Genomic DNA, 17452 nt, shown 5'->3' on the forward strand with positions numbered 1-17452 from the left:
AATACTGAAGATTCCTAAAATTCCATAAACTCTATGCTGATATTCTTCTAGGATCTTGTCATTTTTATGCAGTTTGGGAAAAGTGAGGCTTTCTTAGGATTAAGGGGTGGGATATATTCCAGAGTTGCATGTTTGATGTCAGAAATACACAAATTTGTTTTATATCCTACGTCCTGTGTCCTGCTTACCCATTCTTTATCACTGATCCCAACTCTCAAACTCCCTGTCTCAGTCCTAGCCTACTACACTCTACCGTTTTCTGAGTTCTCACACCCCAGGCTTTACTTATCCAGAATATACAATAGGCCATGGCTCCAGTTGCTATATCAGGTTATTTCCAATTATCGTCATACTCTAGAGGTTTCTATTGGCCTAGAGTTCAAATATAAATTCCAGAACCTTTCCTTCAAAGTCTACTGCTTGCCAGTCTCAACCTTCCTACTCCAGGTTATACAGAAGCTTTATGCTGTGTTCCAGTCACCCATATTTCCTCATTACCTTCCATTTTCAGCCCTCATGCTCCTGTTTCCACATTTTTGCCTGGGATATCTGTGATCTCTCTTCTCTCCTGCCTTATAACCTAATAACTTTATTATTAACATACTGTTCAGAACTCACTTTTTTATAGATTGTTCTAGATTTTCCCCAGTTAATGGTTCATGTTTTCCAGCTAATTAGTACTCCTCCATACACTTATAATTTGTTCTATTCAGATGATGGACTCTTAGAATTGGAAGGGTCTTTGGAGGCCTGGAGTTTGCGGCATGTGGGCTCCAGTTAGGTGCACAAGCTCAGTAGTTGCAGTGCGCGGGCTTAGTTGCCCCACGGCATGTAGGATCTTAGTTCCCCAACCAGAGATCGAACCTGTGTCCCCTGCATTGGAAGGTGGATTCTTTACCACTGGACCACCAGGAAGTCCCACATCCCTCTTTAAAAGCTTCAATAGTTCCCAACTCTCCCCTCCATACAATAAATCCAAAGTTCTTAAAGTGCACTGTAAGAACATATGTGATCTGGACCCTGTTTACCTTGCCAGACTCAAGTTCCACTCCAGCTACCCTGAGTTACTTGAACTTACCGAAAGAGCCATGTGCATCCCTTCTTGCTTCTAAGACTTTGCTGAAACTGCACCAAGTTCAGAACTATTCAATATGGTAATAGTACATTTATATTTTTGCTTCTCCCCTAAGTTTTAAGCAACCTTAAAAATTGTGTTTTATCCATTTTATATTCCCAGTGCCTGGCATTAATGCTGAGCATGTAGGATTTTCTTAATAAACATTAATCAATCTGTCTAGTCTCAACTTAAATACTTTCATAACATATCCACTACTTTTCTCCAAACTGTTTTAACTATAAAGCTTGTTTAATCAATCACATTACAAAAGGTTTTGAAAAATTGGGGAAAAAAACCTTAAAGCCTAACCATAATTTCCTTAATAGAATTTGTTTTTTGGTGTACTCCCTTTTAATCTATGTTCTACATAGATAGAGTTGTCCATCATCTGAGAACATGTATATAATAATAAAAAGAACCAACACTTACACTTAGATAGCACATGTCATAAGCCAAATACTGTACTAAGCATTCTATATACATCAGCTCATTTAATGTTCATGATGATCGTGTCAGGCAGCTACTCTTATTATTTCCATTTTACAGATGAAGGAACTAAAGCACAGAGGATAACTGGCTTGTCCTAAACCATACAGCTAAGTAAAGGGTAAAACCATGATTTGAACTTAAGAAGTCTGGCACCAAAGTTCATGCTATATTTTATGGAGAGGATTAAATTACTTAGGACATGGAAAACACTTAAAACAGTGTTCTGCACATGGTATAAATTCAATAAATGCTGGCTGTTTTTATCATTGCTGTTATAATAAGTACATTGAATATAATTTGGTATCTTTCACTTCAAATTGTCACAGGTTTTCAACAAATTAGGTAGGTTTTTACTTTAAATTAGGTCATAACTAATTTTTTATCCTACCATGCAGTCTTATTAACTATTTTTTTTATGACTGCACAATATTCTATGGAATGAACCTACAATAATTAATTAGTCTTGCTGTTGATCACACTTCTTTTAAACTTTCATGATTATATATACCACTATAAGCATTATATCTTTATGCATTAAGCTTGTTTCCTTTAATTTAGGTCATTTTTTTAGGATAGATTCCCAGAAGAATTATGCGTTAAGGGATTTGAACATTTTTATGGTTATTTATGTATATCAGAAATGGCTTTGCAAAGGCATTATATCACAACTATGTTTTAGGGAGTCTGTTCAACAATTCAGTATTTGCAATTGTTGTAAAACTTATTTCCATAATACTAGCTTTGTCCAAAGTACTTACACAAAATAAATCCCATCCCTTTTCAATATGACAAACTTTCAAATTTTGAAAATTTTTAAAAGGAATGCCCAATCCACCTGCACTCCTTCACAACCTTTCAACTCTCCTTCAGACATTTTTTTCTCCATGCTAGACGTCCTCAACTTTCCCTCAAGCATCTCTGGTCTGACAAAATTACCAGAATCTTAACTATCTGAGTCATAGTCTCCTAAATACATTCCATTGTGCCTATGTCCCTCTTAATTTGGAGATTCCAGACATGGCCCGACAGTACAGAGCACAGAGGGGCTATCACTTTGCTTGACCAGGGCATCTATTTCTAGCAATGGTGCCTAAGGTCACATTACCATTACCATTTTTGGCACTAAAATACACTGTTAGCTCATGTTTTCTTGCTGTCAACTAAATCCTCCATGACTTTTTCACACGAACTTCTATTAAGTCAGGTTTCCCACATTCTGTACTGATGTAGATAATAGTACACAGTTAAGTGAAGTTATTTACATAGGTTCTTATTAAACTTTACTAGTTCAAGTTTCTTGTTCCAGAATGTTGACACTTCTGAATGCCCAAATTGGTATTTTGGTTTACTTGATGAGTACCTTTATGCTTTCTGTGTCTTCACTTAAGTCATTAACAAAGATATAGGCTAAGTCAATCCCAAGTGCAGTCTTATGGTATATAATTAGAGTCCTTTGGTTGCTAGTAATGTGTCTTTGTTTTTTTTTTTAATTTAATTTAATTTATTTTTCTATACAGCATGTTCTTATTAGTTATCCATTTTATACATATTAGTAATCAGTGTGTTTGGATATAGCTGTTTAGCCAGCAATGAATCAGCAGCTGTGGATCCCAACAAGTACCTTAACATTCAACCACATTCACCCATCCTGTTCCTGAAGATATCATAGGAAACCTTGTTAAATGGCTTGCTAGGACTAAAATAAATCATGATTACATTTTTTCCATTAATTATTATTAGAGTGATTTCATACTTCTGTCTAAAAAAAACAGTAAGTGATTTTAAACCTAAGTCTCATAACTATCCTTATTTTAAGTGCCTACAAACTAGTATATACTAATATTAAACCTTATGATATAATGTTTATATTTCCTGACCTCTCTATGACATTATCAGTTCCTCGTGGGGAAAAAGTCATTTATACTTCCATGTGTGTTTTGTAAATTAACACAGCAGCAGGCTTAAACAATAATTATGATTTCAGCCCCCAAATAAAAAAAAATGTGTTAAAGTAACATATAATACAAGAAAATAAAATATTCTCAAGTCTCTCTCCTATATATTTTACTGTTTTTTAATTTAAATCAATCTGCAATTTGAAGAAGACACTCTGCTTATTTTAGATAACATTAAGTTACTAACTGAGGATGGCTATCTAATTATGTCTATGGGAACTACTGTCAATCGTCTTAGAACTAGTCATACAGTAACAAAAATAAAATGTTTCTCATTATTCAAAAATGTTAATTGAGTTATTTAATTTCCAGGGTACTTGTTGGTTCTCCTTTAGTTGGACAACCCAAGAACAGAACTGGAGATGTCTATAAGTGTCCAGTTGGGAGAGGTGAATCATTACCTTGCATAAAGTTGGATCTTCCAGGTATGTGAAGTCAAAATATTAAAGTCTGGGGCTTCCCTGGTAGCGCAGTGGTTGAGAGTCCGCCTGCCGATGCAGGGGACACGGGTTTGTGCCCCGGTCCGGGAAGATCCCACATGACGTGGAGCGGCTGGGCCCGTGAGCCATGGCCGCTGAGCCTGCGCGTCCGGAGCCTGTGCTCCGCAACGGGAGAGGCCACGGCAGCGAGAGGCTCGCGTACCGCAAAAAAAAAAAAAAAAAAAAAAAAAAAAAAAGTCTGATCCTAAATTATGCCCAGCATTCTCACTGAAAGTGAATTTCAACCAACTCAGGAAAAGATTAGAAGGAATCTATAAACATTCTTCCATTTTTATTATTCAGATTTACATAAAATGGGATTTTGATGCCTTCTGCCCTTCATTTGCTTTAGAAATTCATCATAGAATATCTATAGATATAGAAGGTCTTACTAGTTTTGTAACTTGTAACCACCTCCATTGTTCAGAATCCTTTGTAAAACCAGTGGTAACATAAAAAGAACTCTTCTAAATAAACCTATCCATCACATTTCCTCCCCAAAATTTAACTTAGTGTTTGTTTTTTTTTAAAGAAAATAACATGAGAAATAGAAATTTAAATTTTAAAAAGAGAATTGCAAAAGGTAAATTTATATTGAAATGTATGTCTTTGATAGAAGTATCAGCATAGTTAGAACATGACTAGAAAATTCCTACTAGAACTATCCAGGAATTGGAAACCTGTCAGTGTTCTGTGCAATATTAAGTACCATGGAAATGACTCATCCTCTTCAGGTTTATTTAAGATATTGTATTTTTCAGTTCTCCTTTTTTTCAATTTCCTACTTGTTTATTATGAGCATTTTTTTCTTTACATTCAAGAGCATAGCTACTTTAATATGTCTTGCCTGATAATTCCAACATCTGTAATATCTCAACATTGCTTTCCATGTATTACCTTTCTCTTGAGGTTAGGTCATATTTTCCTGTTTCTTCTTATGTTTATTAATTTTTTATTGTATCCTGGATTAAACTCTTGAGTTTTAAGTGTGGAGATTCTAGATCTGTTATGTGCCTTTGAAAAGTCTTAACTTTTAGTTTTAGCAGGCAATTTACTTGGCTGAACTCAGTTTCCAAACAACAGCGGGAAGCAGTTAAAATCTCTATTCAATTCTTCTAATTTTTTAGCTGGGCTGTGTGAAGTTTACCCCGCACATATACAGTTCAGGTCATTCAGATGTTTGGAAAGAATATCTGTATATACTCAAACTCTCCTTTTGTGGCTCTACTTTCCAAGATACCCCCCCTTCACTTGGCACTGCTGTCATTGCCCCATTCTCTGTCCTCTGTTTCTTCTAGACAGGAAAACTGTGAGGTCTGTCTGAGGTTTAGCCACTGACTCAGGCCTTCCCTTAGGGGAAAACAAACAAACACAAAAACAGGAAACTCATCCAGTTCTAATCTCTTCTTACAAGCATAGACTCCCTTCCAGTTTCTGCCTGCTCTTGGTTGCTTTCCAGTGCCTTCAGACGGTTGTTTCATACATTTTTTTTCCCTTTTCCTAGAGCTTATAGTTGTTATTTGCAGAAGAGTTGTTCCGATAAGAGCAACTCCTCCATTACTGGAAACTGGAATAGAGTTTTTACATTAGTGTGAAGATGTTGGCTACACCGAGAACAGTACGGAAGTTTCTGCTGTAGTCTCTCATGTCCCAGGAATGCTCATCCTGTGTCAACGGTAGTATAAAAAATTCTAATCTAGATTATTCAAGACCAGTTCCAGATGCTTTTAAAGCAAACCAGACTGGATTCTGGGACAAAGACCAATGCTCAGATTAGGAGGTGATTGTGACCTTTCAGGAATCTCTGCTTCCATTCCATTAAATCTACATGTAATCTTAAGGTAAGAAAAACTTCTAGGCATGAACAGTGAGACAAATCTTTCTTGAACTTGAGTTTTGCCACTTTGAATTATTTTAGCGCTCTGCTAAGCAGGGTTTAGAAGCTTTTGCCTTTCCTGTCCAATCTTTTTTTTCTTCTTCTTTTTTATTGTGAGTGAGTGGAACTTCTTTTTGCCAGGTTGGCATGCTTTAGGGTTCAACATTCTTATTTGTTCTGTCAGATGTAGTCCCTTCATTGTGTCTTTACCCAAACTTCCTGACCACTGCTCTAATCTTGCTCCAGTTTTCTTTGTAACCCTCCTGATGTCCCTGTGATGGTGAAACTAATGGTCAAAATCTTGTGTTTGAGTTTTCTTTTCTGGCCTTCTACCCATTTTCCTTCTTCCTGCCAGAAATCATGTTTCATCATTGGTCATATATAACATGTAGATGTAACATGTTGGATGATTGTATAAGTTTACTTTGCATCTACAATATTATGAGACTAAATATTTTATTTATTTCAATTAGCAAAAGTATGTGAAAAGCTATCCCATGTTCTCATTGCCCTGATAGTTTACAGTTCAGCAAAAGTATGTGAGACAGTGATCCAGACAAAGTTTCTGAGACAAAAGCCAGAATGTTTTAATGAGAAGACACTTAATTTTACTTTGTTTTCCACCATCATAAACGTTTCTTCTATTTTTAGTTAATACATCAATTCCCAATGTCACAGAAGTAAAGGAGAATATGACATTTGGATCAACTTTAGTCACCAACCCAAATGGAGGGTTTCTGGTAAGAAAAGGAAGAGTCAAGATAGTTAATGAACCAAGAATTATATTACAAATCTTTATAAAATCTGTTATATAATTTTTAATCTTATGACTTTAATTTTTTAAAAGGCATGCGGGCCCTTATATGCCTATAGATGTGGACATTTGCATTACACAACGGGAATCTGTTCTGATGTCAGCCCCACATTTCAAGTCGTGAACTCCATTGCCCCTGTACAAGGTACAGATTTTATGCAATGTTTGTGCAGTGTTTGAAAAGAGTAAGCAATGAATGAGACATATATATACACGGGAGCATACCAAAAAGCTTGAAGTATTTTCTCGGCTACCAGCATTACCAATTTAGGTAAATGTTTGCTTTGCCAATATATAACCAAACCTCACTGCTATTTTGGAATTGATATTAGTGTAAATAACCTTTACAGAGTCATGTCTAAACATCAGAGCTAAAGCTGTCACATTGTTTTTATTTAAAGGGTGAGTTTCTTTGAGAAAAGTAACCTCATTTGAAATATACACAGAATGAGAACTGTATAGAGAATTCATATTGAGAAAATTTCCAAAGATAACTCAGACAGTGTTAATTAAAATTAAGTAGGTATGGGTTTCACTTGATGTGAATCCCAAACCAATTGTTACTAAATGCAAAGAGTATTTCTTATCACTCTTCTTCTGATTTAAAAAACTCTTTTTTCTGATTTTAAAAGTAATGTGTCCACTTTGTAGGATATCAGTTCATCTTTTAAAATGAGTCCCTTTTAGCTGCGAAAACATTTCATATACCTCTAAAGATAGACACCAAATTTGCACGATTGAATCTTTTTCTTGCAGAATGCAGCACTCAGCTGGACATAGTCATAGTGCTGGATGGTTCCAACAGTATTTACCCCTGGGAAAGTGTTACAGCTTTTTTAAATGACCTTCTTGAAAGAATGGATATTGGTCCTAAACAGACACAGGTAAGGCTTCATGTTTTGATTTCTGTTGTCCTAAAGATACAAATGCATGGAGTTTTAATGGCAAATTCTTCTGAAAATAAATTAATCGATAAAGCTAAAATTTAGGATGAGCTTTGTATTCCATATCCCTGTTCTTATTCCTGCACGTTACTGGCAGGCTGTTTATTTTCTAAGCAGAAAGTATTATGAAAGCTGCATTTTCAATGCTCTGAGAAAATATCCCCTATAGATATCTATAAAATCATAATTTAATTCTTAATTATGAAATAAGCATAGCCACCTTTGGTAATATCAGAGCAGGGTTTCAGAATTTGTAGAAACTATTCTGATATGCCATCATAGTGTCTTTTCTCCTGTTGTACAGATAAATTAGGAATTGGCCACAGGATACTGCTGTAAGTCTATTTTCCCCTATATTTAATAATTTCTTTTCTTAAGTAAAAAGCAAATGCTCCAGGCTTTAGCTGCAGTAAGTTGAATAATTGGGTGTTTTTCTCCCCGTGAGTCTCTGTTTCTAAACACATCCCCCTTTATTGCCACTAAATAAAGTGGAACTTCTCACATGGCTCTTTCACTTTAGGCAGTGAGTTTGGGTTTAATCAGTTTAACGTTCATTAATATTATATGGCCACATGGCTTAAAATATGGATAAGACGCAATGGATAATAGGAAAATTAAATGTCAAAGTGAGGCTAGTGCCTTGAGGGTAGGAATTAACACTAGAATCAGAGTCAAAAATGGCTGTTGCAGAGTCTGGGGACCTCAGGAGAGCACAGGAGACGACTGGGCTGCACACGCAGTCCAGTGTTCTTTTCTTTTTCTCTGAGAGCTCTACTCTTGGAAAAATTTCTGGGACACTGAAAAAGTTGTATGACTGCATTAATATTTGTCACACCTGCATTAAAATTGGGATATATGGGCTTCCCTGGTGGCGCAGTGGTTGAGAGTCCGCCTGCCGATGCAGGGGACACGGGTTCGTGCCCCGGTCTGGGACGATCCCACATGCCGCGGAGCGGCTGGGCCCGTGAGCCATGGCCGCTGAGCCTGCGCGTCTGGAGCCTGTGCACCGCAACGGGAGAGGCCACAACAGTGAGAGGCCTGTGTACCGCAAAAAAAATAAAAATTAAAATTAAAAAATTGGGATATAAATAGACACACACATCTATATACATATATTACATTCATGCATATGTACATATACATACATGTATCTGTATATTTATATTTTTGTATCTGTGTGTATATATATTTTTATACCTTTATGTTTATTTTAACTATATAACATAATTTTATTTTATAATATATATTTATATAACACATATTTAAAACATATATATTTTATAATATATATATATATATCATACATTTTCCCAAAAGGATGGTAGTTGAAAATTGCAAATTAGAACTCAAACTTCAAGGTGAAATGTCATATGGCTGTATTCCAAGATTGAATGGATCTCTTTAGAGAGCTAGGTGAGGGGTAATGCTGTGTATATCCTAGTGGACAACAGGGAACTTCTTGAAATCAGAGTAAAATTATTATAGGAAATTGTGCTTTTCTTATAATCATATCACAAAATGTCAGTTTTCCTCGATGCAAGCTTCTTATCTGCAGTCATCTTCCCAAGTGGATTGCTGGAAGTTTGGAGAGGATATTATCCTTCTTCTTGCCACAGGGCATCAGGTGGCCTGCATCCTTTAGAAGACCACTCAGAATGGTGACCTGCTCCTCCTTTTTGTACAATACGTGTTCCACATGGACCCCTTTTTTTCCCTTCTGAGAACTTCTCTCCCTTCTTCCTTTCCTCTCTTCCCTTATCCTTTCTCTCCTTGGTCAATAAGATTTCTAGAGCCATAAAATTATAGCTGGAAGGGGTCTTAGAGGTCATTTAGCCCCAAATCTCAATTGATGGAGGGGACCTGAGAAGCTAAGTGACTTGTGCAGTGTCTCTTGCTTGTTGATGGCAGATTTGAACACACAGCTCTCCAACTGCAGTGCAGCTGTCTTTCCTTTCTGAGACCTCTGCTACTAGAGAAGTTTCAGAGCAGGTGTCATCTGATGTCCCTAAACAGTGGTCTCTAGTCCTTTGTCCCTGTGCCTCCTCGGCCAGCCCCCTGGTTGGAAGCAGGCCAGGACTCTTGGTGCTCTGTTGCCTGCCCTGACATACCTAAATTCAAACTGCTGATCACAGGTCTCCCCTCTCTCAACACGTTCCCCACAATGAATTTTCCTCCCTTCCACCTGTTTTATCCACCCCATTTTACCTTCTTATCCAATCCTTTCTTTCCAAAGCTAATGACAGTCTTGGAATATTTTAAAATGTGTATTCTTTTTTAGTCATCTGAATATTTGATTTTACTTTTAAATTTATCTATTACACTATAAAAATTAATGTTTTTGTAGCTATTTGTGGAAATTAGTGCAGCTGTGACATGTTTGAAGTTTCTCCACAGCTTCAGGAAGCAAACCTACAAGGCTGTTTTAGAGGAATAATCACTGCTTCAGTGAAGATCTGTGCCCGTGGCTCAGTTTTGTAAAGAAATAGCTAACAATCAATTGCTTATATACTCAACCCATTCTGCTGCAGTTTTGATGTTTCCATCTATGAGAACTATAATTAATTTTACATTTCAGTAGTGAGAGTCCCAATAGAGGAGCTATTCTGTCCAGCACCAGTGGAATTCCAGCCTTCCAGAGTGGGCTTCGTGGAGTTTTATGTCTTTCTGGGAGGAAACAGTGGCTCTATTCAGAGGAATGGGGACAATCCCTGGGGTCTAGATGCTGCCAGTGAATGAGAGGGACACAAACTTACTCTGAGAAGACTCAGGTCACACTTCCTTGGTTCCATGACCCCATTCCTCAAAGAGGAAGATTTCAGAATGCAGCCCTGTGCACTGAGTCATTTGTAGCATCTGCAGAGGAGCTGCTTAAATTGCTGAGTTTTTATGTCACATTTTGCTTGTGTCATTCATTATGGAGCTTAGCCAGACTCATTCATTCATTTATTCACTTGTTTTTCCTGAGGATTTACTATGTACCAGGCTCTGTGTGAGGGCTTGGGTAATTGTGGAGAATAGACAGATGCAGCCACTGCCTTCATGGAGCCTCTGTAAAAAGCAGTGTTTCTCCAGATGTGGCTCGTGGAATTCCTCCTTCTGAATCCCAGAGGTACTTGGACTGTACCCCAGACTTTAAGAATCAGAATCTCTGAGGGTGGGGCTACAGAGCCTGCATTTTAAGTAAGCAACCCACATGATTCTTAAATAGGTTAAATTTGAGGAACAGTGGATTAAATGCATTATTAAATTGATGTGTGTGGTGTGTGTGTCTGTGCTTTGCTGCACCATCCAGATTACAGGGACCTCAAGACTGAAGCCTTTATATCTCTTTTTATCCTTGTCAGTGGCCAGCCCAGTGCTTTGCTGTGACATAGTGGCCCTTTAATGAGCACCTGTTGAATAAATGTGTGTATCATAATGAATGTATTTTTGTATTTTTCTCTGATAGGTGAACATTTAATGAGATTTTTTCTATAACTGGCATTTTAGTATTCTTTTAAGTATATTATTTATATATTAGGCTTTAGGGTTTATACTTTAGTAATTTCTAATCTTTTTCTATGTTGGTTTAAGTTGTATTAATGACTAGTTTCATAAGTAACTCTCTAAACAAAAAGGATTGAGAAGGACATTTACTAAGCCATCACTTTTGCTAAACTGTATTTAATAGTGTTTTATGTACAACACATTTAAATACCCTTTAAATTTGACCTTCCTTCAGTGGAGTCAGACAAGAAATTCCTTCATAGAAATTTGGAAAGATACTTTCACTTCAAAGAAATGCATACTAAAATGTATGCTTTTCTTTCATGTGGTCTTACAGTAATTCTCTCGAAAAACATAGACAATTTATTTTAACAATCATTTTTTTTCCTGATTTATTGATAACATAGTTTAAATAAGGGTTTTTTTTGTCTTTTGTTTTTGTTTATTTTCAATTGAGGCACCCAATCCTGCCCTAAGATTGGCAGAATTAACTTCTGGAATTTTTCCTTCCCCTACTTAAATATAAAAATGAATTTCAAGAGATACTACCCAGAAGAAGATACAAAGATGGAAAGTTACGAGCTAGATACAGGACTCTTTAAACTCCTCACCCATATCAAGGATATAAAAGCATTAAGAATGAAGTTGACGGATTTGTGAAGTGGATTTCTCTGTAGAAAGAGCCTAGTGAGAAAAGCTTCAGTGAGATCATACAGTGAGATTGGTGTGTGTCTATGAAAGTTGGGACATGCAATTGATGAGTGACTCCTGCCTGAAATATCTAAAGGGCAAGATAGCTGTCTGGCTGCTGACGGGCGAGTTAAGGCAGTGGGATTGGCCTCACACCCAGAGTTGTCGGTACAAAGAATGTGTTTCCCATGGATCATTATGGAATCAAGTTAGCTCCTGTCTATAGAATCTCCTGGAAGTAAGCGGAGGCCTCTGCACAGAACAGCCGAAGCTATCCCTGATTCCTAGGGACCACAGTAGTGAGATGCATTCACTCAGGCAAGGATGCAGGTGAAGGGAGATCTCCAAAGAGCCCACCAGAAAGATAACACCTGTTAGCACCTACTCCATCTTAGGACAGCACCAGTCAAGTACAAATTTCTGTACCCTGTATTTATCTTCCCTCCCTCCATCGGTGGAGATGTCAGATATTATAGTCAGCAATCTGAGAGAAGAGGGGCAGAGAAACAAAGAAACAGCCCGTCATGCCCTTTCCTCAACTACAGGCTTCTCACCTCCCATAAGCTTTAGTAGGGGGAGGAGAGATTTAACTATAAATCAACTTTGATATTTTGTCTTATTGATTTTGTTTTAGTTTAGGTTGAACCATATGAAATTGTTGCTATTTGATCCTTTTTTGACCTACAAATACAGCACTTTCATGTGGTACAACCTAAATTAAAATATAGAGCTTTTTTTAAACAGACATTTTAAAACTAAAAATAATAAAAGTCATACGACATTTATCTTTCCATCCAGTGAGAGTAGAAGAATTTCACCCTAAATAAGTTTTAAAGGGATCATGGGCCAAAAAAAAAATTTACATTCTAATTATACCTCAAGAGTTCTTGTTTGTTATATCGATATTAATTACAATTATTCACTTGATACAAAAGGTAAAGATCAAGTATTATGGCCTACTTTCTGCAGTCACAGATTTTTCATTTAGTAATTGCAATTATTGGAAAGGAGTATCAAAGATATGGAATGTTTCTGGAAGTAATTTTCACCTCCACAGCAAAAAAAAAGGAAGGGAGGAAGGGAGGAAGAAAGGAAGGGGGAAGGAAGGAAGGAAGGAAAATAAATTTTAAAACTTTCATTAAAGTTTCCATATGACAATTAGTATACATTAGGAAAATGCAATGCAAGTGACAAAAACATTCACCCTAAATAGTTACTCAAAGTTTCTCCCATGTTTCTGTGTAGTCCCATTAACACTTTTTGCAAACATAGTCAAGGAACTTTTGCAAACCAGTTTTTTACCCAAGACAGAGTAAAGGCTATAAAATTGTTTTGTAAAAAACCACCTATAAAAACAAACCTGAAACATTCTGAGCTTGCCATAAAAGATATGATGGTATAAACATTATGGAGGTCTTATTGATCCTCAACACCTAAACATAACATTGCTTTTAATAGTAAGTGAGAATGATATAAATATGCCATATACAAGTACATTACCCTAAATAAAAGCAGTAAATTATGAGGCTTGATATAAAAGTGAAATATACTAATGGAACAATGTCTAGACTGTTCCTATCAAGAGTATAGCATAATATTAAACCAGGCAAAATGAAAGAGGGAAATTAATTAAATTTTAGGAATATTATTTATCTTTCTTTTTATGACACATTTTATGGCCATTTCCCTAGGAGCCTAAACTATGAGGCTCCTAATAGGTTAGGCTAATAGCCTAAACTATTCACTGTTTGGAGGTCTGAGAAGAAACCTGTCTGAGCTGTGCAGCCATATCCTTGTCAGTCAGGCTGTCGTTTCTGAAAGTGATGTTGTGAATGTGGTGAATCTTCTTGCTCACTAGCGTCCTGGTCTCCGTTGTCCTCTACCTCCATTCATCACTCATCTGAGTTATTTTTCCCATATAGAGTCTGGATCATGGAATTTCCCTGAATAAAAATCTCCTATCCTTGCCTGTGGAATAATACCCAAGCTCTCCAGTGACTTATAAGACGTTCGTCACCTAGTGGCTGTCATTCCACTGTCTCCTGCCTCCTTCCCTTCTTGCCCTGTAGCCACTCCTATCCTGGCCTTCCCTGAACACGTTGCTCTATGCTCTCGTGATTCTCTCTGCCCGGAAGGCCCTTCTCCTCCCCAGGCCCCATGTGCGAGGTAAACTTCTGAGACTCAGTTCAAGCATCACTTTCTCTGTCCTTTTCTGTGGTTATTCCCCCCACCCTTCCCAAGAAAAATCCCTTCCCCTCCATATTCCCACAGCATTTACGCACCCTTCGTCCACTGCTCTCATCACTCAGTGACATCGCTTTTTGTTTCGTGAGTGCGTCTCTCCTGGTGGAATGTGAATTCCACAATGACAGCATTGTGCCTTAATCCTTTTATTTATGGAATACAGTTCAGAGTTTCCTGCATTGCCTAGCACATAGGAGGCAAGTCATTTATGTTGGAAAAATGTAATTTCTGGAATTTTTAATTTCCCCTTGTGTTAAAAATCATTATTGTACTGACCACCATCTCTCACTCTGCTTCGTGAAGTCATTGAGCTAGAAGGGACTTGTTTGTGGGGGACACCCCAGATTCCCCTTTACATTGTGTTTCAGGCTTTTCTTTGCAGGTTTTCAACACACCTAGCCCCATTCACCGCTGGTCCTGATTTCTCCCATAGTCTTCCCCATTTTAACATCTTCTAGCCTTACATTTTTGAGCATGGGTCAATTTCATTGCAGCATCTTCCATCAAGCAAGAGACCCGCTAAAGACATCCTTTTCTTAGGACGTACATCTTTTTTTTCCTAATAAATTTATTTATTTTATTTATTTATTTTTCATTGCATTGGGTCTCCGTTACTGCGCAGGGGCTTTCTGTAGTTGTGGTGAGCGGGGGTTACTCTTCATTGCGGTGCGTGGGCTGCTTATTGCTGTGGCTTCTCTTGTTTTGGAGCAAGGGCTCTAGGCGCGCGGGCTTCAGTAGTTGTGGTGCACGGGCTTAGTTGCTCCGCGGCATGTGGGATCTTCCCGGACCAGGGCTCAAACCCATGTCCCCTGCACTGGCAGGTGGATTCTTAACCACTGTGCCACCAGGGAAGCCCAGGACCTACATCTTTAATTTACCGACTTTATTTGTGTTTCTGAGGAATCATTTCATCTACCTATGAACCAGTCCTGTTCATCCCTGTCCATAGTGACAAAGGTTAAGCCAGGTTTCAGCTAACACAGCCTTGAATGGTTTGTGTTGACAGTTGATTTGGATTGCAGCCTGTATTACCACCACACTCATACTCTCACTTAATTGCAGTATAAGCATGCTGTAGGGCAGGGCTTTTGCACCTTACTTTGGTAAAAGAAAACATAAAATGACCAGATGCAAAGTCTGAGCTCTTATCAGATTAAGCAACTGTGTATCCTACAGAAACACAAAAAGCTTTACTGTGCTTCCCTGTCATTACACCCATAAAGAAGCTATTGATTGGATAATGTTAGTTGTTGAATGAAAACCCAGAAACTTAGCTCATTTGGGGCATTAAAATTTAGGCGCTGGTGTTATAAGTCTAACTGAAGAATACAAGGTAATCGTATAATTCTAAATGAGGAAATAATTCCATTCCTTCATGATTCTTTGACTCAGTATACTTAATAGCTATTTTAAGCACTTCTCTTTTTTTTTAAAACTCCCTTGTCATTCTGTTGTGACTAAGTTTTACGAGAAAAAATTAGTGATTTTTGTGATTTCTAACAGCATCATTCCTTCCATATTCCTCACACTCACTTTCCTCCTTGTTCTTTTCTACCCTCAAAAGAGAAAAAGCCATTTGGATAATTAATTCATTTTAATTTAGCAGATGTTTATGAAGTATCTTATTGGTCAAGTATTATGCTAGATGTGATAGCAATATAAATAACAGACTGTAATACTTTGTCCCTAATCCTGAAAATCTTCCAACTTAGAAATGAAGCAAAGTCTTGTATTTGGATAATTGCAATGCATGACAGTGTGACATAAATATAAAAAGGGTGAATAAAGCAGAACAATTAATTGATCTTTACGAGTAGATAGCTCAATATTAGAATAAAGCAATGTTTGCCAAGCTATGTTGTTTGAGGTGTTGAATATGTTCCTTACAAAAAAGTATTCTCTTAAATAAAAATAAAATACATCAGGTCTTCCAATTCATGATTCACAACGCATGTTTTCATATTAAAGATTCTGGGAGCACTTTCAAAAGAATCCACTTATGAGTCAGAGTAGAGCAATGCAGGAGTGAGAGAAAGCCTTGCTCTTTTGCTCCATTTGAAATTTGTGGCATTTTTTTACTTAATATAAATAGCAGAGGGAGGCAGACAGACAGAGACAGAGAAACTGTTATACTTTGTATTAACAATTGCTTTCCAAGATTATTTGATCATGGACTCTTTTTAAAAAATCATACCTAGCAACTGAGAAAGTTAGTATTCCCTGGAAAAGGGGTAAGGGAGTATTAGTTTGGGGCTTATCTGAAACATGATTGCAAATTTTATGTTTAAGTGGAAAGTTCTAAGTGTTACAAACCCCTTGTTCATGTAACAGAATCCTCAGCCGGTTGTGTGCCTGGTTTATGCTATAATGTGAATAAGCTCTTACTTCTCTTTGGATTTAGATTGTAATTACAACTGCTTAATCAAGAAGTTCAAACTGCATCTCCCCAGGAGCTAAATGTGTACCTTACAGTTGTCTCTGAAAAGTAACTTTTCTTTCTACTGTGGTTTATCCCCCCTTTATAAGAATCTACTGTTACTATCTTCATCTACTCTTTTACTGATGCCACAAGCTGCTCTACCCATTCTCTCTTAAAGAAAGCCCACATTTAACCCATTCTCCTTTTAGCTGCCATCTCTGCCTACTTTTTTGCATTTAGCAAAAATGCCTAGAACCTTTCCATCTTTACTATTCCTCACCAGCTCTCTTCTTAACTCCACCCTCTGGGTCTTGTACCATTCCAATGCAATTGGCCACTTCAAGTCAAATATGGTGATTATTGATTGTTTATCTTTCCGCAAATTCTGGAATGCTTTAAATGTCTTTAATGATCATCCTTGACAGATTTTCCAGGCTCAAGCCTGCTTTGCTTCCTCCCATTCTACTATCATAGTCTGCTGTCTGTTCTTTACCTGGGTAGCTCGTTCAGAAATCTGGATCCTCCTTCCTCCATGAGGGCCTTACAAGTGAGACGATAAATGTGCTTGTGATTCTCTCTTCCCCTGTTTCCTCACCATGTGTGTTCATCACTTTTTATCTCATTATTTAATTCTCACACTTATTTGACTCGGTTGTAGATGCATGTATACCCATTATGCTAGTACAAATCTGTTTCACCTGCCTTAAATTATAAACTAAGCTGGGACTGAAACTATTTCTACTAAAGTGGGTCTCACCGGTACTCAGCAAAGCATTACATATGTCTTGTGATTTGAGCATTCTCCCGTGATGAAAATTAATAAATGGCACCCTTTTCTGGGGAAGACACAGCTGACCTTTTTCTATCTGGTTCCTAAGGAAATAGAAACCCCTGTGTCAGCCGGAGACCTACACTGAATGTCGTTTTCCTGAGATGTGA

General features: G+C 37.3%; 1 protein-coding gene across 1 annotated transcript in view; it reads left to right on the top strand.

Annotated features, from left to right (window-relative positions):
• The window catches only part of ITGA1 (integrin subunit alpha 1), a 166976-nt gene that overhangs the window by 71671 nt on the left and 77853 nt on the right, over nucleotides 1–17452 (top strand). The window contains exons 3-6 of the mRNA XM_029217228.1: nucleotides 3874–3986; nucleotides 6568–6656; nucleotides 6764–6875; nucleotides 7487–7614. Of these exons, the coding sequence (XP_029073061.1) occupies nucleotides 3874–3986; nucleotides 6568–6656; nucleotides 6764–6875; nucleotides 7487–7614 (442 nt within the window). The remainder of the gene's footprint in view (nucleotides 1–3873; nucleotides 3987–6567; nucleotides 6657–6763; nucleotides 6876–7486; nucleotides 7615–17452) is intronic.

The sequence above is a fragment of the Monodon monoceros genome, unplaced genomic scaffold (genome assembly GCF_005190385.1).
Source record: "Monodon monoceros isolate NGI ecotype Baffin Bay Population unplaced genomic scaffold, NGI_Narwhal_1 Super_Scaffold_12, whole genome shotgun sequence".
NCBI classification, from domain to species: domain Eukaryota; kingdom Metazoa; phylum Chordata; class Mammalia; order Artiodactyla; family Monodontidae; genus Monodon; species Monodon monoceros.